Consider the following 25,579-nt stretch of genomic DNA (forward strand, 5'->3'; position numbering starts at 1 on the left):
AATAAAACGACTATATACATAAACTTGTGTTACGATTTTCTGTGTCCTGTGAAAATCTAATCGAATAAAAATGTTTGATTTTGATGTTTCTCCTTCTTTGTGTCGTCATTCGGACCGCTGTATGTTTATAATATTTTTTTTTCGTGTCTTTTGTTATAACATATTTTGCTTCGCTAAAATCTAATCGCATCAAAGTTATTTTCTTACGTTTGTCTTCCGCTATTTTTGTCCTGTTCCTTATGGGCGGCTGCATCTATCAAATGTTTTAGTGTTTGTTGTGTATGGTTCAATAAAATAGTCTGTTCCCACAGTTTGTCATCGTGTTAGGTCGATTGTTCTGATACTTGCTCTCGTTTTGGCATGGTATGATTTCGAGCGCATAGCATAGACGCGACTGCCGTTAGGCGTCTAATGTTTATTTTTGTCGCGCGGACATGAATGGTGATGCTGATGGTGATAATTCGATCAGTAGAGAATTTGGTTCACGAGTTTGTTTGCATCTCGGCGTCGTTTCGGGTGCACTTTCTCAACAGCTGGTTCACCAAGTTGATGCTGGGGTTTCCCGACACCATGGTGGTGACAAATTAGCTTTTCTCAAATTGTGTAATCGTTGGCAGTTGACAGACAGACAAATGCATGTCCGTTTGTGTATGACGCGACAACTCTTGTTTGTAAACTGCTGAATTTACTGTCGGGGAATCGAGAATCGCAATTTCCGGGCAATAGTGTATTTGGTATGGTTGATTCGAGAAAATACAGCAATCGTTCATATGAATTAAAAGGTATTTCGGGACAACTCTGTTTGATGCACCACATTTTCTCTAACATTACACGATTTAAACATCATCAAGGGCAACCATTACCATACCATATGTTTTTCAAATATTTACGCTCGTCGTTAAAATGTTAAATGTAAACAAATCGGCTCTCTGCCTTAATGAAACCCCAAGGTTACACAATCGGAGTGCCCGATTGAGCCAGATCCCGTACTGTTCGATTAATTTCCACACTTCTGGACGATTTAATGTTGAGTAAGGTGACGATTGTTTTTCCCTATACACACGAATGACATTGGCTTCCCGTCTGAAGCGTTAACTGTTTTGATTGAGATTGTTCGCCGATTGATTTTTTTTTTGGATTTGTTTTAGTTTTGTCCTGAACACATTTGAACACTTGCTTTAGACGGTAATACTGATGAGTTTGCGTTAGCTTTGTAATATGTGGATGGCGATATGAAAATGAACAGATCTCTGGTCGAAGCGCTTGTTATGTGTCGATGTTTTGCTGCTTCATGAGAAGAACTTTGTTACAGGAGTCCACGTTGAAAAAACAAGAAGTGGGTTATATCTGTTATATAACCGCAGGGTAGACGTAGGCGCGGCAATCGTTTATTTTAAATTGGATCTGAATCAATTATTAATGCATGAATGAATGAATATTTTGAAAAAATGCTGAAAATTTTTCTTGTTAATGTGTGGATGGATGAGTATAAGTATGGAATTGTTATTAACATAAAATTCAACTCTTTGCGTCCGTGTTCGGGAACACATTGCGATCGCCAATCAACAATTAGCTATATTGTTATGATTTCAATAGCTTGCTTTCAAAACAATGTTTATGCTATTGAAACGATTCTTTGGACCAATAAGTGACAATCATCTACGTCAAAAAAACAAAACTATGGATGGGTTATACCTATGATATAACCGCAAGGTTGACGTAGGACTGCCGTTGGCTTAGTAATCATTTGTGTTTTTTCAATTAGCAATAATCGCACCTCGGATGTTCCTCATTGGGTACGATATCGCTGCTGCGCAGAGCTATCTTTTGTATGTATTGATTAAATGATTGATTAAACTAGTAAATGAATGAAACAATGTACGAATTCAATTGCAAACAAATCCCAATTTAGGTCAATTCATGCATTTTGGTAGTAGTTATCGCAGCAAATAGTTATTAACATTTTGCCTAATCATCAAACGGTATGCGTAGAAGTTGTATTGTATTGTAGACCGTGTTAGCAAAACGAATTCCGCAATGTAAAAATGCATGGGAGTATAAAAGTACTGCCAAGATCTGCAATGCTGATTTTCCCAACTTATTAACACATTCCGATTTGCAAAAATACAAGCGAGTACAAAAGTACCCGCTGCTTGCATCTTATTTTGCAATGCCGATTTCTCCAGGCTCCATGGTTTTAAAATCTGTGTTAGGGAAACATTCCGATTTGTAAAAGCGTAAACGATTACAAAAGTACCAGCAGCTTGCATCTATTTTGCAATGCTGATTTCCCCAGGCTCCTTAGTTTTGAAGTCTGTGTTAGGGAAACATTCCGATTTGCGCAAACGCAAACTAGTACGAATGTATCCGCTGCTTGCATCTACATTGCAATGCCAGTTTCCTCTGGCTCCATGGTTTTGAAGTTTGTGTTAGGGAAACATTCCGATTTGCAGAAACGCAAATGAGTAAAAAAGTACCCGCTGCTTGTACCTATTTTGCAATGCCGATTTCCCCTGGCTCCATTGTTTTGAAGTCTGTGTTAGGGAAACATCCATTCATTCCTGCGATGGTACCTCTATCGCTGTTTAATTATAACTGAGTGGATTTCCGAGTGGCGCTTGTTTTATACCGATTGGTGATTTCAATCGCCTGTTTTGAAAGCAATTTTAAGGCTATTGAAACAAGTTCTTGGATCGAAAAGTAACAAGTATATAACGCGTAGATATTTTATCTTTCGAATGAAGTGTTTATCATACCATTTCGTTCAGTTGTTTAGGAGCTATTAACGCTCAAAATCTCGGACTCTGGCGTAACGCTTTCGCTTTCGAAACTTTGATTTTACACCCCGGTATAGAAATGAAAGACGTAGTCCTACGTCAAAAATAAGTTTTTTAAATGATTATCGGTAACCGGATTGACTAGAAATATTCACAATGATTTAAATATGAGTTAAAGCAGGGGGACTTGAGGAACACGTACAATTTAAAAAGAACATCAATGTAACTCATCACAAATGTAATAGATCAACCGTATGTCCATTTTAACCCCCAGTGTCCGTCTTGCCCGCACTTTCCCTACAATTTCAAAGTGTAAAATGTTCGATACAATAATAATTCCTATACCGATCCTATGCCATTTGTATTATATGTGTTAAGAATGGTTTCATTAACTCATTTTACTAAATTAATGTCAAGTATATTACATTTCCCATAGGATCACTTGGAATATCGTGTAGAATGGGTTCGAGAATGTTGTTCATTCTGTTGAAGTTAGTCAATAAGCCACTGAACTATTTTGTATGCGTGTTTCGCAAGAAGTGCTCCCGTTGCCGAATGAATAGTGTCCCACATTATCATGTTCGGGTTCGATTCCCGTTCTGGCCAGGGAATTTTACGTCAAAAGAAATTTCTTCCGATTTGCACTGTGGTCACGCGTATTCTAGAGTTTGCCACCCCAGAATACATTCAAGGCGTATTATCCGGCATAGAAATCTCAACTAAGTACTACCAATTAAAATGCCGTAAGTATAAGACCTACGTTGAGAAGGCAAAAGTTCTACTGGGAATGTTAGTGCCATCCAAGAAGAACAAGAATCAAGAAGTAAAGACTGTGTAAACAGTATGATAAGAAATGTCATCAGAAAACCCAGTACCGGAAATTATCCGCCTGATTCTGTAATGGTTATTTCGTTTTAGTTTATGGCGCTCATTGTTCTTTTTATCTTCGGCTATCAAAAATTCACGTCGATGATATCGAAATATTGATACAAGCAAACAAACATTAAATAGTTTACATATTTGCCCTCGTACTAAAAAAAAATCTTTGGTCCATGGTCGTTTTGAATCATGGTATTGGAATACTACAATAGTTACAATTTTGAGCATTATTATTTATTATTTATACAGTTGCGAAATGTTCAGAAAATAAGACAAATCAATAGCCTAAATCATAGAACAGACTACACACAAAATAGATTTCAAAAGTATACAAAAAATGCTTTGCTTTACTAACGCAATTGAAAATGAATACTGGGCTGAGAAAAAAAGAAATTCGTAGTTTTGAGTTACCTTCAATATTTTATTTAGAATTGTTCGAATTATCCGATTTCGATCGAATAGGCACCGTTTTATTTGACATATTGCTGACATGGTACCTTGCTATAATACCTCTTTTGTAGAAACCGCGGTCCTTGTTGACTAAAAACTGGGACAGTGGATTCCACAAACATCTCTTGGGGCAAATTTTTCACCAGGAAAACTATTCACCATAGACAGGAACAAGTTGGCATCACCAGGTTTGGATTAAGAAATGACTGCCGAAGGAGGGACCACTGTCTGGAATATCGAAAAATAATGAATTTTTATGATTTTTCTTCGGATGTTTGGAATAATGTGAAGTATTTGGGTATTTTGGTTATTGCTTAAGGTTTAAGGGGGTATTCTAGTGAAGAGACGCGAATTTCGAACTTTTTTCGTCTTCCGTAAAAATAAAACAAAGAATATTTTCACTATCCAATATATTATTGTTTGGTCGTCTATCCTTTAACAATGAAACAAAAATATAACGGAGATAAACTATTCATACCTAGAATAGTTAAGAGCTGATGAAGTGAGAGGGTTCAAAAAAAAGTTGTGCCATGGCGAACACGATTCCAGCCCTTCTGAATATCTGACACAAAAAAAATCGAAAAAATTCTGAATCAGTAAAGATGCCGCTATCGCATGAACCTCGGACAAGTCGAAAACATCTTGTTTGACAAATTGACGGCCGTTTGAAAAACAAAATGCGGTTTAAAACGTTTTTTCTTGTGTTTCCCGATTTTTTGAAAATAGTAAAATTTAAAAAATATTGTTTTTTAGAGGTTCATGCAATAGAGAGATGCATACAGATGCTTTGAAAAAAACTAGTTTCGAGAAAAACGCGCTTGAAGTTCTTTGTTATGGCCGTACCAGGTTAGATACCGCATCATTAAAATGGCTCTAACTCGGTAAATAATAGGATTTTTGATAAGTCCTTTCTAGAGTGTATTCTGAACTACAAAAATATGAAGGTTTTTTTTTCAAATTTATTTTTTTTCAAATTTCTACAGTAGACTACTGCCTCAGGGAAAATACATCTTTTCTATTTTTGGCACGCACGAATAATGATTATAACGCTGTTGACCGCTGGATACGTATATGCTGTCTGACAATCGGTACCTTGCTGGTGATATCGGTTCTGAAGGAACGGGATGTCGCAGAACGAATTCCAATGAATATTTTGAAACATCAGGACAATACCTAAAGCGTTATATACATAGGGGTTTTGGGGTTTGACATATCGATACCACCAGTTGAAAAAAATGTTTTCGAGAAAAACGCGTTTAAAAATTCCTACAGCCATACTACAGCCATACAGCCATACTGAATTCCTACAGCCAAAAGCATCCCCATGTACTCATACATTTGTTCTGCTCTTTGGTGTGTCTACATACCCGTGCCCTCAATAAGGTGCGACTTATTGTACTCGCAATAATATAAACAACGAAGAATTACTTGAAGTGATTTAATACTTTTGGATGTTACTTTCCAACAAAATCAAACATCGAAAAACCCTTTTAGGAAAACATTTGTGAGGGCAAAAATGCAAAAAACAAAAATTCGATTTTTTCGTCCTTCCAGATCGGGGTCCCTCCTTAAACGAATCACTATCTATGTATTTAGCCTAAAATTTTTAGCATGAATAACATCTTCCTGTCATCGACATCTTTCCAATTTTTTCCAATTTTACTTTTTCTAATATCCTTTATAGTATTCTTTCATTATAATTTGAGTGGAGACAGACACAATGATACAATGATATATAGAAGACACATATATGATCAAGCGGGAGCGGGAAAAACCTTGTGTTATATATGAGCGGCTTAGAATGCAAGGGGTGTAAGTGACTTGATCTTTTCTTTTCGTCAACTTTTTCTTTGATTATTAACTCAACTGCAAAAACGATCCAATTTGCGTTTGCTATAGAATCCGATAAGTGAGGCTATGACCTACCTTCCTACATTGTCAAATACAGCTGGGAATGAGTTGGCAGCTAAGTTATGACCAAAAGAGAGACTCGATGTAGAGAAATCGATCAAATCACTTACACCCCTTTCATTGTAAGCCCCTCATATAAGATTTTGAAGCATAATTTCAGCTTTAGTATCATTGGTTGACATAATTATTATGAATTTAACGATGTTGATGGTATCCACGTAAAAAATCGCATTCACTGTGCTTCAGTAGAACTTAGATAAACTGTGTTATTTATTTATTGTAAAGCTAACCGATGACGCAGACTTTTGAATCTTTTCGCAGTATTACAAGCTACATATGGATGCCAAAATGACTTTCATTCAGACTGATTCGAATGCTATATGAATAAAATTGGTGAGTTAGGAAAAAAAAACATTATTGAGTTCAAGCCATAACTAATATTGGATCGTTATTTTGAAAAATCTGTAAATCAATATGCAATCAAAAAAAAATCTGTAATCTGTATCTACAGATTCTTGGTTTCAAAAAGTCTGAAAAATCTGTATAAATACATATTATTCTGTAGATATGGTAACCCTGGTCGTAAGGTCCCGTCACCATTCTTTATTCGCACAAGAAATTAGTGGATTTCAATTTAGCGTAGAGATAATTATGCCTTTGAAACCGCATAAAAACAACAATGCATACATGCGATTCAATAAAACCCAAACACTCTCCGCCTGACAGTATGAAAACGAAAAAATCAAAAAGACGACAAGAGTGTACATACAAGAAATCTGATATATCCTTTTTTTTGCAATGACAAAAAGGTTTAGATTTTTCAAAGCCTTTACAGACTTATATAGTCTCTCATTCCTGGTGAACATCGTAAGATATTCTTGAAATATTACGGAGAAAGGAGTCACACTGCACCCCCGCTAGAGCAGAAGCTAGAATACGGTTGAACGGTTGTGTAATACTTTGAGAAGAAGAAGGAAGGAAGAACAGGAAGAGCCGTAAAACACGAGCTAAGGAAAGCTGGAACAATATAAAAGGAAAAGAGGCCCACCTCCCTTAGAGGAAACCAAAAAAACAGGAGATCGTATCCGACACACGATATCCAATGATCACAACCATAGTGAAACATCAGATATAATGTCCAGATGCTCTAACAACAGTAACGAAGAACTAGAGGCATCTGCTCAGAGTGCTAGACGTAGAAAGTTTACTCATCGTGAGAACGATTAATCCTTTATTCAAACACTGCGCTTTTCAAGGCTAATCCAAATGGCCTTTTTCGGGGACAGTATTTCGACGACGCCAATGGTTGTATGGTTAGCGTAACAGCCACAGAACCCGACCGGTCTGGGTTCAATCCCAGCTGACGTCGTTGTAATTTTCTGAAGCAAAAAATCTCTTGTTACGGCTTCCTTAGGAAAGGAAGTAAAAGCTGCTGCCTCGGCTCATGAGTTGTTGAGTCTGATAAGAAGCAAACAGTTGATGGAGTCGCTTCCCTGGGGTCGGTGACAGGCACTAAACGTAGTGGAAATATACTAACGGAAAAACATAAAAAAGGTTAGTATTCAAAGTTTAAAGTCATTCTCAATCGATGTGCGGAAAATTGGAATTACTTCCAATTTTCATTCATTTAAACAATTCACTGACCAGGGAATCATAATGTATAGCTTATCAAACAAACCATAGAAAATTTTCGATCCAATTGGTATCCCTATCGTGAAAACCGTAGAAAAAATAGCAATTATCATTATTTCATAAAAACCTGATCTGTTCTCTGAATTGACACCCTATGCTGAAAGATGAGGCTCTACCATTAACAAAATCTTCTACGCATTTGATCAAATCTCAACTATGGCGGAGGTATTGAACTTTTCTTGAGCGCGACTATTTACCTTAAACTGATTCTAATTCAAAAACGTACGTTACATAGAACGATGCTGTTGCTCCGAAATGAAAAAAAATATACGGATTCTATACAGTACCCGAAACCATCGCAGGCTTCGTTATCCCGCTAGTTTAAATGAAACTCATAGGTGTCCAGACAATTTGAATTAATATCACATTGCGTGCTAATCATTGTTAACATTTCCTTCACCCCAATTGAAATGTTCCTTGTATTTGTTAGTCATAAATGGAATAAATGAATCATTGACTTCATTAAACATTCGTTAGAATGTGTCAGATAATTAAATGAATGCATTAACCAAAGCAACTTAATTTTTAAGTAACGTTAAAAATTTGTAGAATCACAATAGGCATATGATTTTAAGATCGAATCATTTGAATACATCATTGCGTCGTCGGAACAAGCGCGTCGCGAATCGGTAGAGTACTTTTTATAGCAAAAATAACCTACACCTACATTTTTTAAAATCAATGAAACAAACCCCGTTTGCATTAACCTTACCCAACTGGAAACAGCTCTATTTCGGTTTTTCGCCGCAGTTACACGACATCTGAGCCGGAGTGCACAAGGTGAATTTGCTATCACCCAGTGAAATTGAATTGAAAACAGGTTTTTTCCAAGGCACGTTTGCTATTATTTCGTGGAGCATTAATTTTCCACGGAGCACTATTTGAAAACCCATGTAATAGAGCAGGTTGGCATCTCTGCCTTTTACTAAGGAGGTAATTCGAAAATTTCGATGTTTTCTAAAATAATCTTCGGAATGATAAACAAACGAAATGAATAAAGCAATTCCGTATACCTACGTCAAAAATGCAGTCGTGCCTTGGACACCAACCCCTATAATACTGATACTGCTTGAGGTTCAAACGACTTGTGAAAAAGAATATTTTATCAACTCTGGCAAATCAACTACATGTTACACGTAAATATAAAACATGAACTGCTATGATCAACAAATAGTGAATCTCTGCTGAGGCAAATTGTAAGTCTCATTCTATATTCGAATCAACGAACATCGCTTGGCATGTTTCGGGTCATCACATGTCTTCATTCCCCCTCTAGATGTGGACGCGACCAATATCCAACTCGCTGGTAACTCTGGCATTGTAATCGTTGCATTGAACTGAGGCATGACAAAGCATGCGTTAAGGTTCTGTGCCACACAATTGTGTGAGGAGTCATCATAGACCATCGTCATCTCACCAAGAAAATAAATTTCGTGTTGAAATTTTGCGTGTGCATTGGTTTCACGTGCTAGTAGCAAAATTTTCTACACTAAGAAAGACAGCTACGCTAATCTTAAGCATGAGAAAGCAATGCAGCTCTTTTCGAGGCCAGTAATATTAACAGAAAGAGTTTCTTATAAAAATAGGGCAAAATTTAGAGAAGTGTTTATATATTTATATCGCCAATGTATGGCTCTGTGTGCATGCTATGTTGAACGCTTGTTTGGTGCTGGTTGATTTGCGTTGTACGAACGGTGTCTAGAGGTACAAATCCTCTGAGGCAATACTAAATAACATTGAGCACGATATTTGATAATTACAAGTATTGCGATTGTTGTTGTTTCCATGCGGTGCCAAAGATAGATTAATGTAGTTATGAGATGTTGAATAATGGTGCTGGTGCAGCAAGAAAGCAATCGTCAAATACGAAAAACATTATCGGAATAGCGTTCGCGATAAATTTTCAATTGGCATAAATAAACTAATTACGACATATGATCAGCTCATGTACTGCTTTTCAAGGGAGAGGATGAATCATCAATATATTGTCGTAAACGCAGTGGTACAATGCTCCTACAGAAGAAGAAGAAACAGTTATTTCTGACATTTTGAAGGATTCTAAAATAGTATCCTTCGTTATAAACAGGCACATTGAATAAAATAATAGCCTAAGTCCTACGTCAACAATACGGTCGTGTCCTTGAAACAACCCCCTATATTTTTTTCTTGTATTTAACGTTCGAAAAATTAGTTCAAACGCACTTCTTCTACTTTTCTTTGATGAAGGAGACCTCAAATATTTCAATAAACCAAAATTCAAAGCGCCTAAACCAGTCTCTGTTATTTGTGATTCCGACAGAGCAGATCTTGGTCAATCTCAATAAAAATTAATTCGCCTTCATATTTTTCAAAATCAAATCTGCATTAAAAAAAATCCGCAAATGGTCTTTGAAACCAAACTGGACATTTTCAACACTAGAAGAAAATTGTTTACACTAAAAATGACTTGCACTGAAATTCAAGCTTACTTCCAAAACTTCTTCATAAATTTACTGTCAACTAAACTACATATACGATGTTCTCGTAACGCAATCTGAAGAAAAACAGCGAGAACATTTTATTGGTCAAAATATTCGTAACGAATCAAGTGATTGAAAACATTCAACTATGGTTCCTCAACAATTAAGATCATCTCAGCAGCAAAGCTTCGCAAATAACTAATCACACGACAGTAAAGTTTTCCCCTCTATGATGACTATTTATGTAAAAACGCTAAAATGCCTATCAAAAAGATGTTTTAAAAACGCGTTAAAAGCTACAATTTTAATACTCTTGTGAATTCCTTTCGTTTGTTTGTTTGTTTGTCCGTAATTAAAACCGTCGTCGAAAAATCGCATCCGTTTCCCGGTGGGCTGCTATTGGAGGATAGAATTGAGAATTTCTTCTTTTGATCATCGATTTGCCTGCGATCTGTGTTCCACTATATATATTCTACAAGGTACACCTTAGAGTTGATTATTCGAAATTTCGACAGCGTAGTTTGTTTGATTATATCGTTCGATTTGGCGTTCCTCGCGCTTAACGCTTAACTAATTTGTTTGTTTGTTTTTTTTTTCAAGGTTAACATTGATAGATCCAGTCTACAGTCATGACGGTTCGAGTATGATTTATTTGACAAGTGTTAAGAGAATCGCATGTTTTTTGTTTCTTGCGTTGGTTCAGAGTAAAGAGTAATTTAGAGCTGGGGATTAGTAAGAGAGACTTTTCATGTTTGAGTTGAGCGACTTTTTTTTGGTTTGTCTTCTAGGAAAATGTATATGTGTATAACGAACGAGTATTTGCGGTTTGGGTGGGTGCCCAGCACCACTCCTAATCACATAGAACGAGTTTTGGCTTCCCTAATACTACGAACCACCACTCGGGAGATCGAACGGTCGGTGGGATTGGATTACATGTAAGCCGGTTTCATTTTGTACGCTCGTTTCCAAATTTCACACAGACACACGGTGCTATGGAACCGGTAAAAGATAGCCAGCGGCATCGACACGTGGGTAATGATTGTCCACGCCCAGAGGCCGTAGAAATGCAGCTGGATGGGATGCGACTCGGCCCGGGACTTTTCCAACGTGTTGATCGCCCACATTGCTAGATTACTGACTAGCAGAAACGTTACAATCTCCCGTCCCGGCTTCTTTCGCATGTGCTCCTGGGTGGCAGCTGACCGTCGGCTAGCGTCCAGAATGAACATCGTTTGACAGGCAGTTTCCACCAGCGAAGCGAGAGCTGTTATCAGCACGAGAACGGTATCTCGTCGCATCATAAACTGGCCACCTATCACCGTGAATGTACTGTAGAGGAACGATCCGGTTTGGCCACCGACGAGCAGAATGTCGTCCAGGCTGAAACTCCGGAACGCATCGTACTGCATGTGTCTCACTTGGATCATCCCGATCAATGTGGCCGCCGTTGTCGTCCCGTACAGCGTCAACTCGCAGACATTGACCTCCGTGACGGCTAAACTGACAAATTCCGGTCGCGAGATCAACACGAAAAACAAAATCAACGAGATAATGGTTAGCACCAGTATTAATATTCCGATGAACAGCCCTTTGTGAGCCCCGGCGCAATCCACCGAGTAATGATGGGGTGACCTCTTCAGAGGATGTACACTCTCCTGTCGCTGGGGAGGCTCCGTCTGGGGTCGACTAATACTGCGCCACATAACGTACAAAATGGCAGCACAAATAAGGGAATACTCGATCGTACACGGGAACAGAAACGGTGACGCGTCCTGCACAAGCGTACCGATGATGTTGGAACGACGACATTCGAAGATATTGTGGGGTCCTTTGAGGCCTCTTGCGACCCGCAAGTGGGCCACCGTCTCGACCGGATGGGGTATCATTTTGTGACCTATAAAAAAAACAAGAATACAATTACTTCTTCACGCGCACAATTGAAAACCATCCTACCTAATCGATGCGATATGCGCAGAGTTCTATTCTCCGGATTGTAAAACGTTAAAATCTCATGCTTCGTCTCCTGAATCAGCACCGAAAACCACACCGACAGATTGGTTCCAATCATATGCATTAGACCAAATCGAGCCAAGATCTTGTGGCGGTAGACTTTGATTTGCTAAAAATAAACCGTGGGAGTCATTAATCAGTTCGATGTTTGCTTTCATATGCGATCACCTCAAGAAAAAATGAGCGCTCATTCCCAAACTCTTACCTCATTGTTGAGAAATATGAAATACATCTGAATGAAAATGAACGCCATTCGGGTGGCCGGAGTCAACGCCAGCAGCACATTGTGGCAGTTGGTGTCCCGCTCTAGCTCGAAGTATTGACCGAACTCTAGTCCCGAGTAAATCATGCTGCCGATTCCGAACGCTGTGAAACAAGACGCAATGAAACACCGAAATATACCGATAAATTGAAGTAATCCTCATACCAACTGCACCCATCCGCAGGTAGAAACTTCCGAAGTGTTGTATCCTGGAGCCGGCCGCGGACGAGAGCGACATCCGCCTGGTCATAATCTTGGGCTCGGAACTACCCGTTTCACCCTCGCTGTCCGAGCGTTCGCCACTGTCCGACGAGCTGGTGGTGCTGGCCCGATGGATAATTTTTTTAGTTGTCGGTTCTGGACGAAAAAACTGTGATTAATACACTCTGTCCAACTTCTATAACACCACCCTGATTCTATTTCGTTACAACACAAACAGTAAGAATTTCAACAAGATACATTCATACATTGTTGAGTGCTTAGAATAAAGTATATTTTACATCAAAAGAGTTGTTTGTTTATTTATTGTGCTTAAATATGAAAATTTCAGCTGTCCAGTTTCTATAAAATCATTTCAAAATTCATAAGTATTATTAATGAAAAATTCAAAACTATAGGCTGATTTACATATCAATTGGCAACCTTTGCCATTTCGACTAATAACCTTGAAAATTCGTGTTGGAATACAAATTCTGCTGAACGGATTTCTCGATATTCTTCCATGTTTCCGAAATTGCGACCTTGAGCTCTTCAATCGTGATGTATCGTTTTCCCTCAGTGTCTCAGGATCCCCCTAAGATTTTTAACAGGATTCAGGTCTGGAGAGGGAGCCAGCCAGTCCAAAAAATAAGTTTTTGGTTTTTAATCCATTGCTTAGTTTTCTCGCTGGTATGAATAGTAGCATTGTTTTGCTGAAATGTGATTTTTTTGTGACGATATCCTTCCATCAAAATTTCTGGTTGAAAAATACTATTTCTTTTTCCGTAAATCACGCCAGTATCCGTTGAAACCATCAGGACCATCCAAATTGAATATTTTTTCGTCAATGAAGATAACATATACATTGAAGTACTTTTCGTTATGGTAATGTATTCTTTTGGAAGAATTCTTTGTCACAATATAGCATGTCCCACTGTCGGTTCATGTGAGCTTTGGCAAAACTCAGACGTCTTCCGATGTGAGATGGTGTAAGATGAGGAGCTTTAACCTTTTAAACCCTCTTTATGTGAGCATTTTTTACCAAAACCTGACGAATTGTCACCCGAGTAATATTCAAATTGAAATATTGCTTTATTTGCATAAGCGATTTTGAGGTATTCGAAGCTGTTCTATACATTTCCCGCTTATCCCGATCAGAGAGCTTCGATTTACGTGGAGCTCTCTCCTTCTTACCGTATCCGACGAGCAATTTCTCTGATATCATCATTTTCTTGGTAAAATGCATCGATTTGTCTTTCTTCTCTCTCCGTGAGCACTTTTCCCTTCAACATTTTCCAGATTTATTGATCAAAACAACTAAAACAACGGAAAATGTAACTGGTCTTATTGAAACTTAACAGTTGAAAAATACGAAAACATTCGTTTACGCTCAGCGCTTGTACACACACACATATGAAAATCATGCAGTGTATGGTAATCACCAATACCTACACACTAGAATATAGATTGAAGCATTGTTCGTTTACAATGACACAAAGCAGCAAGATCATCACCAGGTCTTATAGAAGTTGGACAGAGTGTATATGTTTAACAAACATACTGAGGAATACTCTGATAGGCAAAATATTACTCAAACTACCATAACAAAAAAACGCGAAAATTCAATCTTCGATTTTTCGATTCAGATTTTTTGGGGTGTACTTTGTGTACTTTATAGAACATACTGCTACTCTATGAAGTATGCTTCATCAAAAGCTTCGGAACCTTGACCCATATTTCAAGCAATACACAGATCCTACGCTGATGAAAGTCTGGTTGTTTTGAAGCGATTCAGTTATCAAATCATTTTGTGGTTTCTTCATAAGATCGGAGCGAATTGGCTAAAAGGGCCGACGTGATGGACTGGAACAAATAGTAATCTAACGCAGCTATGAGACGGGTGAACGGCTTTTTAGGTAATTCTTCACAGATCCATGGGCATGTGGTCTGGCGTTCCCATGCTGTAAAATCTTCTTGTCGTATCTATTCGCCATCATCGGTCGTTTTTCCTTCAAACTTATTAATTGTAGTCGGTACCGTTCTACAGTGATAATTTTACACAGGAGAAGTAAAGAAGAAAATTAAAATTTTGTATTGTTAAGGGTTTTTATATTTTTTTCAAAAATGCAAAATAAACTGGATTGTTTCTATCGAGCAAATTAAAGCTCTCTAACCACTCGATAATTCCTTTCATGACACCTCACTTTTTCACAACAGCATTTTATGTAAAATTTTCTCATCTTTCAAATGGAGGCAAGTGAATCGTGCAAAACATTACTCTCAAAGAAAGTTCAATAATCCTTTTGTAGTTGAGATTTGACGTGAAATTTTTTTTTCATCGAATATGATCCTCTATCACCTCCTGAAATATTCCGGATCCGCTACCGAACAATCTGTATATAACAATATTCTAAAAAGTTATCAAAAATGTTTCAATACTTTATTCAATTTATGAGAAAGTTTTCTCACCAGTATAAACATTTATTTACACCTTCATGGAAAGTTAATTATTTTCTCAAAAACTGGTTTCAATCAGACAGTAAGTTTCAAAGAAATATTCTTAAATGATAATTGAAAGATATTTTTTCATCCGATAAAGAATAACTTTGTAGTAAATAGTTCTATTAAAACTTTCTATGAATCCAATGGAAGCGAAATAGTCAGATTGATTGAATTGTTATTGGGAATTTATTTTTAAGATCTATAGAAACTATGAAAACAAACCAAAAGTGCTTTATTTTTTCTTGCATCGTCTACAACGCATACACACATAAAACTAAAAATATATACGTACGATATCTCTAAACTAGAAATTTGTAGCTGGAAAATGCTGTATTTTTTATCTTCATGTCATCTATATCGAAGCTACAGCGTTCCGAAATCGCTTAAAAATTTCGACTCTTTACTGCTCAATTCTTGTCAAGTGTAGATATATCTATATATCAGTGCATGCTTCCCAACTATATTTTCTTTTCTTTTATTGAAATTATTTTTTTATTAATGAAAAAGTAAGATAAATGATTTTGGTTTGTCCAGTCGAAAATGTGATCATGGTTTGTCCACTGTTTTGAATGCTCTAGTTCAGCGCACCTGTGTCAAATTGAGTATTCTAATATTTCAAAACATATAAATAATATTGTCTTCTTCATGATTTACAATATATTTTTACGGATTCACATGTTTTAAAGGATTATAAGATCCACATTCTATTGGTGTCAATGCGCCCCTCACTTGAGCTAACTTTGAATCAACCAACAGATGATTATTTGGCACGTATTTAGACCATTTCTAGATTATAATACTTACAAATATTGTAAACATCATTCTTGCACACCATTTGTATCAGATTTACATAGCTAAACAATTAAAACAACGCATTTTAATGAACTCAATTCTGATCATGAGCTGTCCAATTCAATAATGTTGTTTTGTCCACATGATTTCTATAGCAACCGCTTGGCGCGCTGCAGTTTGTTTATTGTGTCCTTCGCGCATAGCAGAAATAAAGTTTATCTGTGTTGAGTGTGTTGAGGGTAACATTTTTAAAATTCCTCAGAAAAGGCAATATTCTGAAGAAAGCCTAAATTATGAATGGATCAATATGATGACAGTAAACTCAAGCAATGATAAATGCAACATCTACTTGAGAATTCAAATGTTTTCATTCAAAAATGGTGATTTCTAAAGCCGGACAAACCATGATCAATTTTTGGACACACCATAATCAGCGGTGGTCAAACCATGATCATAATTCCTCTTTGAGGAAAATCGTTCAAAAACATAAAAAATTTAATAATTTCAACGCCTTATGGTAGTATTAGCAACTAGAGTTTTACTAGTTGCGTAAAAACACCCCAACCAAGATCATTTACCCTAATCTATGCATACAAAATCATTCTGTTAGTTCGTGTGCACCTCCAAACACTCGAAAATTTCGGCACTGATGAAGCCCATATTATGACACAATATACACTCCACTGCAAAGATTTCTGTTGCTTCTGCCAACACCTCAGGAAGCTTTAAGGAGGTATTCTAGTGTAGAGACACGAATTTCGGATGTTTTTCCGAGCTCCGTAAAAAATAAACGAGGAATATTTTTACTATACATTATATTATTATTTGTTTATCTATTTTTTAACAATAGAACTAAAATTGAACGCAGAAAAAATATTCATAACTAGAATAGATAAGAGCTGATGAAATGGGAGGGTTAAAAAAAGTTGTGCCATGGCGTACACGATTCCAGCCCTTCTGGTTATCTGAAACAAACAAAATCGAACAGATTCTGAATCAGTGAAGATGCCGCTATCGCATGAACCTCGGACAAGCCAAAAACATCTTTTTTGACAAAATGGCGGCCGTTTGAAAAACAAAATGCGGTTTAAAACTTTTTTTCTTTCATTTCACGATTTTTTTTTATCAGTATTATAGTGATTTTCAACTCATTTGGCTGGTTCGTCACTTTTACTTCCGTGTTTTGGAAGAATGTCGGGAGTGAGAATTGAACTCATGACCTTTAGCGTGAGAGGCATGGATGTTACCACTACGCCATATCGCCTCCACTGCCCGATTTTTTTTTTAAATAGTAAAATTTAAAAAATATCATATTTTAGAGGTTCATGCGATAGAGAGATGCCTGCAGATTGTATCCATATAAATTCGACATGAGTCGGTTCAGCAGAACTTGAGATATCGTGTACGCGGATAGCCCCTAATATATTAGACTGGAGAAAAAAAATCCATTATTTTCTCAGTAGAAAATGTCCATAAAATCACAGAAATAATAGAAGTTGACTGGCATGTTGGTAGTCGTAGCATTGCCCAACGGCTAAAGATCGCCCTGCAAAAAGTTTTGAACCATTTTCACAAAGCTGGATTCAATAAGAAGCTCTATGTTTAGGTGCCACACCAATTAACACCCAAAAAAAACAAAATGAATTCAATACCCATCTGCGAAGCCTCAGCCAAACGAAATGAAATCGACCCATCTCTCATACGGATGATGACTGGGGATGAGAAATGGGTCACACATGACAATATTGTGCGAACAGCAAAGGTCAAAGCAATTTGAAGCACCTCAAACGGTGGCCAGGACTAACAGCCAGGAAGGTTATTCTGTGTGTTTGGTGAAACATGAAAGGAATATCACGAGTGGCTTCCGTATGGCAAAAGAATGAATTCAGTTCTCTATTGTCAATAATAGTTCGACCGTTTGAACCTAACGAATGACCAAAAACGACCAGAACTGGCCATTGTTGAGTTCCATCAGGACAACGTAAGGCCACACACGTCGATAGTGACTCCGTAGTCTGTAGTTTGGATTTTTCAATGCATCCACCATATAGTTCGCACCTGGCACCAAACGATTACCACCTTTTTCTCGCATTGTAAAACTTCGTGAGTTATAAAAAATGGGATCATGAGAAGATTGTGAAATTCGATCACTAGAGCTTTCCGCGAATGAGGACCATGATTTCAAAGAGAGAGGCATTATGAAGCTAACTTTAAAATGGCAACAAATTATACATAAAAACCCCCGACCTTATATTTCTTTTTCAAATCCCAACTCCGGTAGCAGCTGCTAATATCCTTAATGAATACTGTTATCAATCAATGTATACTTACTTTTCGCTGGCGATATATTGGGAGTTTTGGGTCTCCCCCAGAGCAGAGTTGTATACATGAATAGCAGAAATACCATGCTCCCGATGTAGAGATACAAGTAAAAACCCTGGAACGGATGACGGAAAAATCAGTCAATTATATTCGAATGTTGGTGTATTCTACGTGTCGTCGACTTTCATCGAACTTATAAATTTAATATAATCAGGTCGACCAATTTTTCAGGAATAGAAACGGGACACGAAAGTCTAAAATAAACAAACGATAAGCCATTTTTCAGAATTTTGTTGAGTGACTAAAACCAAAAAAAAACTGCTTTAATCATTGACCACTCACAAAACTAAATGTTTTCATCAATCTGAACAACAGTTTTTTATTACTAATGCTACATCGAAATACAATTCATTCATACCGTTGTGATTCTCCTAGACTAGCCCGTCATTTTTTAAATCTATTCCATCGCAGTATCGTGAAGTTTTCCCACTGTTCTAAGAAATTTAACCTCCTGTATTTCACTTTTACGAACACCTTGCAGTTCACTTGTCAAAAATGCATCTTCCCTTTAGTTTGAAGATTTCTAATAATATCATCGAAATTAACAGCAATGAACAGTGGTAAATCGAGCTCGTGCTTAACTCTGTTTTGCATAGTGGTGGAAATTTCCAAAATTATTTAAAAGAACAAGATCACTTTTAGTTGTCTGGACTTTGATTTATTTCGCCAATAAAAAAAAGGAAAAAAAAACTTTTTAAGTTCAACGGATTTACTGTGATAAAACATAATAACAATACAGATAAGGTACTAAAAACTAGAAAATAATTAGGCAAATAGCGGTTAGTAGTTATCACACCCCTTCCTTTAATCTAGGACATCGATGAGACTAAAATAAAATCGTGGGGAATATGATTAACTATTAACTATGGATAACGTAAATCCAACATGCCCCACGATTTTCTTTTAGTCTGCTAACTGCTAACTGGCACTTGCCTAATTATTTTCTAGTTTTTAGTACCTTATCTGTAATATTATTATGTTTTATCACAATAAAACCGGTTAACTTAAAAAGTTTTTTTTTTACTTTTTTTTAATTTTCTATTTTCTTTCCTCATATTGATGGGGTTTAGAGAAAGTATGTAATTCGCCATTTTGTAGCAGCCGCCATCTTGGATTTTCAAAATCATGAAATACGCAGTTCTATAATGACTGAGAAGATAAAGGTATGTTCTAAATTCCAGATCAATCGGTCAACAGGAAGGGGGTCAAATTTATATTAATGTGGTAAAGCGCTACAGACAAACATGTTACAAACCTACAAACCTACAAATATACAAATTACAGGGCAAGCTAAATAAAACCATTCAATATAGAAAAAAAATCATGCAAATAAGGGTTCAATTTTGATAATTTTACTAAGAACCTTTTGATATTTCATGACTACCCTATTCTTATAACATATGAAGCTATCCGAGCCACCTTGATATACATGAAACTGTGAAATGTTTAAGATAACAAACAATACAGAAAAGACTCTCTCGGTTTCCATTCGGATGTAATTTTGCGCGTATCGTATTTAACCGTTTGAATACGGAGGAGTGCGGGGAGCGCTCGTCTTGTTTTATGTTAGTATTTTCGAATTGGCATCTTTTAACGTAGGATTTCGTCTTTCGGGAACATTTGTAAAATAGGACTTCACGCGCTTTGTCCAGCAAACAAACTTTTGTGACCTAATCAGTTATCTACGATCATTGGATGTTAGATTAGAATATACTCAAACTAATCCGCATTTTTGACATATGCCCACAAAATTTGCTCCGCACTCAAAGGGTTAAGGAATTTCCCGTGAAATTAAGTTTATTCGACCTGATATCTTCGACAAATCATAAGTTTGGACGACTGTTCACTTATTCTAGGAGTAACATTCCTAGAATGTTAGGCGAATTATTTGATTCCAACGATTGATTCATATTCGAAATAACTTTGTTGTTTGGGGCATTGAGCCACCACTCATTGGATTCAATCTTATGTATCGATCGTTCAAAAGGTATGGTTTTTTGAAAACAGTCATTTTTGGGAGGAAAGGGGCAAAAAATTATTTTTCGAACCATCGGTTGACTTTGAAAAATCATAACTCAAAAAACGAAACAAATCCCATCTCTGAATTTTGGATATGTTTTATAAAAAAAACCTCAGCTGTCAAAAAAAAACTATAATAATAAAAATGTGGCGCCCTCTAGTCCAAAGCCATGAACACAACAAAAAACAAATACAATCGATAATTACGAAAACAAAATCCGATTTATTTACAAGTGTAATAGCAATTGTCTTTAATTTGATATGTCGATCATCTAAATCGGCCCGGTAGTTATGATTCTTATGAATTTTCGAAAAATGTCATATTTGGAAAAAAAAAAAGGCGAAAAAATGAATTTTTCGAACCACTCTAAAATGGAAATAAGCACCCTAATGAAAAAATTAAAAAAAGATACGGGTTTAATATTTTGCGATAAAGAACAAATTTACACATTTTCACGAATATCTGAGAAACACTATATCGATTTGGCATGGAATGACTGATTAAGTTTCTAAACAACACAATTGTGTGGGGAATCATCAAGCTATGCTATCTTCGACTCAGCAAGAAAATAATTGTTGTAGAATTTTCTTTGTGATTTAGTTTCGCATGACATTAGCAAAACTCTTTCCACCAAGCATGACAGCTAAGCTAATCGAGGCCTGCAATATTAACAGAAAGGACTTCGGTTGAGAAGAACGGAAAACGGGGAAGTGTGTATATATTCAATATATGGCTTTGTGTGTTTATGTGCGTGCTTCATAACTCGTACGTACAAATAGCACATCTTTGCTACCCTGAACCCCATTTGTATCTGCTCCCGTGTGCATTGGCCCTGTCGCGACGCAACAATCGCCTAATTTCTCGATGCTATGATGGACGATTGTTTGGTGGTGCCAATTATGCAGCCGTGATAACAAATATATACAAGGAGCGGAGTAGGGGGTCTTCGTAGCCACTTGGTTACGCGTTCGCTTACTAAGCGATCGGTAGTGAGTTCAAACTCAGGACCCTCAATTGACCATCTTTGTGTTGTTGTAGAATAACTACGTCCACGCAAACATCATCAGCGATGGAGATCGATCCACGGTCGAAATTAGATCGATTCATCCATACAACTGCTCTGCTCTGCAAGAAACATCGGGCTGCTGTTCTATAAATAACCCAACAATGATCGATATCAACTGTCTCCGCTAGCTTTGCGCAGTGGCGATATCGTAACCAATGAGATACATCCGAGGTGCGATTATTGCTAGTTGAAAAACTGTCTCCGCTGTCCGGTCTGCTGAACAATGGAAGAACAGAAAGAATACCCTTACGTCGAAATGGCTACTACTGTGTAATTTACCATAATGTAATGGAACAGAAAACTTAACGCCTAAATGGCTACTACTAACTACTGTGTAATTTACAATTTATAGAAACATAAACATATGCATATGTACACGATTAAAAACCCGGCTCTGTTACAGCTAAACTGCTAATGAGCCTAATAAATAAATGAATGGGATAAAAAAAAAGGAGCGGAGTGAGCGGAAGGGGAATATTTTCGCTAGGGTATTCATAATGGATCTCTGCTGTGGCAAATATTTAGTCTTATTCTTTATTCGAAGCAGTTAACATCGCTTGTTTTCTGTCGTCATAAGGACTTCATTGGGGTCTTTAACATCACATTAATTCATTGGACTGACGCTATGATAAAACTGCCATTAAGGTTGTACGCCAAATAATTATTCGGGGAATATCAAGCAAGACCATCGTGAATGTCACGCTGGAATGTTATGCGGTATGTGGTTTCACGCGCTAGTTGCAAAACTGCCTTGAACAAGGATGGTTTTTGCGCTAATCTTTTTCATGATGAAGCAATTAAACTCTGATTGATTGATTTACTGAGACACTGTGGCAATACTAAATAACATATAGCATGATATTTGATACTTGCAAGCATTGCCTTTGTTATTATTTCCATGCGGTGCCATTGATGTAGTTATGAGATGTCGAATAATGGTCCTGATACAACAAGCAGGTATGGGCAAAATCGCATTGAAACTCATTCAACAACGCTCATTCACAGATAAAACTCACCCTTCTATCCTCCGTTTATGCCTCACTTTATTTGAGACAGAAAACATTCACCTATCATCTTCGCAAAGTTCATTCTCGAGTTGAACGGAAAAATACTGTCTCGATTCCGCTCATCTATTCTCAGAGAAATTTGCATTCCCTCATTTGTCTCTCGGGATGACGTTAGATGGTGAGAGAATCAAATTGGAAACTTTTGCTTGAGCCAGTGAGTGTCTCTGTAAAATCATTCGTTTTTCATTCAAATAGCAATCATTGAAGCCTCGATCGCGGAAGTAAAATATTGGCAGATAGTTGAAATCGAGTTGTTTCCTGTGCACTATTGCAATGACATTTTTTTGTTTCTAGTATGAAACGATCTAAGCCAACACAAAAGACCATATTAGCGCAAGTTATTGGTGATCGGGAAGGTAGATTCATTTGTTGCATGCTGACAAGGTAAAGAGTACAAGGGAAAATAAAATCATACATAAACGCAGAATGAGTCAATTTTATCTTACTCTTAATTTTGTTTCGTACGATTTTTCCAAAGGAGTATTCATGCATTGAATATTGTTTTCCACTCTTTGTTTTGTTATGTTCACTCTCAGTCCTGAATGAAGATGGTCGGAAAGTGAAAAATGATTCATAGTGCAATCTCACGATTGCTTGCTGCATTCTGTTTGCCATGATTATTCCAAGCAGATACAAGAGTGATTTATAATTAGGTGTGGAGAAATGAGCGAATGAACTTATATAAGTATATAATCGCCTGTAGCCGAGTGTATGTCGGTTGCGAAAAAGGCCATCGTAATAGCGTTTGTGGTGAATTTTCAATGCATTGGCATGAAACAAATTGCGAAATTCAGCTAGCTTGTGTATTGTTCTGCGAGGGCAATAATAAATCATCAATTAATTATCGTCGACTGATAATTTCTAAAAGTTCGCAGCATTCTAAAATAATATCCGAGGTTATAAACAAGCGACTTGGATAAATTAACAGCGGTGTACTACGTCAACAATGCGGTCGTGTATTGGACACAATCACCTATAATTTTTTTTAGAATTTTGAGACCCTGTACTGGGCTTATTTATATTAAAATGTGTTCGTACGTATTCTTCAATTCGTGTGATTTTTTTAGTTTTTGATATATATTTTTTATTTCAATTTTTTTATTTTCTAACAATTTTTTATTATTTTCCAAAAATCAATTGTTTTACTGCATTCGTGTATTCGTAAAAAGCATCCCAAACCTTTTTGTGCCATTATCAATAGGCTTGGAAAAAAAATACTCAAAGTGCATCTATTATGGTGTACCGCGACAAATCATAAAAAAACATCGAAATATATATATATTTTGTTTGGAACGTGTTTCGAAATTTTGGATTTTTTCTCTAAATTTTAGATCCATTCAAACATAATTTTCATTTGAATGTACGTGTTTTTGTCATGTGATTTTTTTTTCCTGTATTTTAGAGCATTTGTGGTACAATTTTTAGGAATTTTGTAAAGTATTGATACCCAATACTGCTTTATGACGTGTTTGAAAGTGTTTTTTATATTAGTATTTTTTTCATAGTGCATCGCGGATTGAGCGTACTCTTTTTTGCCTCTTTTTCACCGTTTGATTTTTTAAAATGTTTCATGATACAAGCCGGACTCGATTATATGTGATTCGATTATATATAATTTTGGACTCGATTATATACATTTTGGAAAAAAATATTTTTATTGTGTTTCGAATATGACTTATTCCAAGAAGAAATTTAACCTTTCTACGTTAAGGTGTAATTTAAGCGGATGTTACATGTACAGTGCGGTAAAAATCGTGATTTTTGAAGATTTAGCTTGAATTTTCACCAAGAATTGTTTATATCGATATTACAGCCAAATTAAGAAAAATAGAATTTGGGTGTCAGAGAACAAACTGTAGGGCTTCAATTTAATTGATAGAAAAAATCTAGTTTAATATACATTTTTAGGATGAAATTAATAATAACGCATTAAAAATTATTAACTTTTAAGTTTTTCATTTTCTAAATGTTATTAAAATCCACTAATTTAGATGTTCCGCTACTATATTCTGTACTAAATTTTCTCATCTTTCAAATGAAAGCAACAGAATCGTATTATGTAGCGTATTTTGTAATGTAGAGCCAGTTTGAGGAAACAAAGTCCGAAACAAAAAAACGTTCAATAACTCTGTCATTGCTGAATTTCTGACATATGTGTAGGAGGATTTTTTTCATCAAATTTGATCTTCTATCACTTCCTGAGAAAATTCGGATAAATTTATTTTTTTCATGTGAGAAAGGTTTTTTCTGACTTTAAGGGGAAGAATCCAAATTCCTCTTTTATATTCAAAAAACGAAAAAGACATGCAAAAAAAACAATAAAAAAATTTGTGTTATGGATTCGTTCGTGGATTTAAGTTTACAAGACTAAACATGTCGACGTCTGATCTATTCATAGAATTATCCAATTTAGTATTTTTTGGTATTTTGCTGGTTTACATTTTTTATCTTAAAATTGCAATCCATTTGTTTTGACACTCTTTGAAAAAAAAAACTAATGGATAACGAAAGCAAACGAATTATTTTTTTTTTTTTTAGTTAAATTCCACGTCTCAGACGAAAGTAATTTTCCATGGGCAAGATGATTTTTTCCGTCTATTTGCTGATAGTGATGTATACTGGATATGGCATTTTTCAACAGTATTCATTGCCTTGAGTACAAGTAAGTGAGTACTAATTTCATTAGTGTCTACCACGAATGTGCACGCAACATCGACTTGGAAATCACCTGAGGCGAGCAATGTGCCATTTGGTCTTGTTTCGTTCTTTCCGTTTTTTGATAGCATGAAAAATGATTATTACGAAAATTGAACTCCACGATTGGACTTCCTCCGAGCCAGCCAAGAAACCATATGCCGAAAATCAAACTCAAGTAAAATTCCAAAGAGTCATTTTTCTAATATAGCCTAATAAAGTATGGAAAATGACAATAATAACAATATGACATACAGGGTTTTCCATTTCGGGCTTCCGAAAGTATACAGCCCTGCGCTGACAATCGTTTGACATAGCTGTCAACCAAAGCGTCATATCGCGTCAAAGTTGAATGTCTGCCACTTTACAATATGAATCGTTTTAGCATCGCACAACGTGTTAATTTTGTTAAATTATA

At 36.4% G+C, this 25,579-nt stretch overlaps 1 protein-coding gene and 2 pseudogenes across 3 annotated transcripts in view; 1 reads left to right on the top strand and 2 right to left on the bottom strand.

The window, feature by feature from the left end:
* Positions 1 to 263: 263 nt before the first annotated feature.
* The window catches only part of LOC129767941 (proton channel OtopLc), a 71,803-nt gene continuing 46,487 nt past the window's right edge, over positions 264 to 25,579 (bottom strand). For all 3 annotated transcript variants that reach the window (XM_055769256.1, XM_055769271.1, XM_055769262.1), the window contains exons 4-8: positions 18,264 to 18,369; positions 12,606 to 12,797; positions 12,384 to 12,544; positions 12,122 to 12,287; positions 264 to 12,062 (exon numbers count right to left, since the gene is read on the bottom strand). In XM_055769256.1, coding sequence (XP_055625231.1) covers positions 11,098 to 12,062; positions 12,122 to 12,287; positions 12,384 to 12,544; positions 12,606 to 12,797; positions 18,264 to 18,369 — 1,590 coding nt within the window. In that variant the 3' untranslated portion in view covers positions 264 to 11,097. The remainder of the gene's footprint in view (positions 12,063 to 12,121; positions 12,288 to 12,383; positions 12,545 to 12,605; positions 12,798 to 18,263; positions 18,370 to 25,579) is intronic.
* On the bottom strand, positions 1,650 to 1,822 carry LOC129763784 (U4 spliceosomal RNA; annotated as a pseudogene).
* On the top strand, positions 21,527 to 21,767 carry LOC129763703 (U4 spliceosomal RNA; annotated as a pseudogene).

The sequence above is a fragment of the Toxorhynchites rutilus genome, chromosome 1 (assembly GCF_029784135.1).
Source record: "Toxorhynchites rutilus septentrionalis strain SRP chromosome 1, ASM2978413v1, whole genome shotgun sequence".
In the NCBI taxonomy this organism is placed as follows: Eukaryota; Metazoa; Arthropoda; class Insecta; order Diptera; family Culicidae; genus Toxorhynchites; species Toxorhynchites rutilus.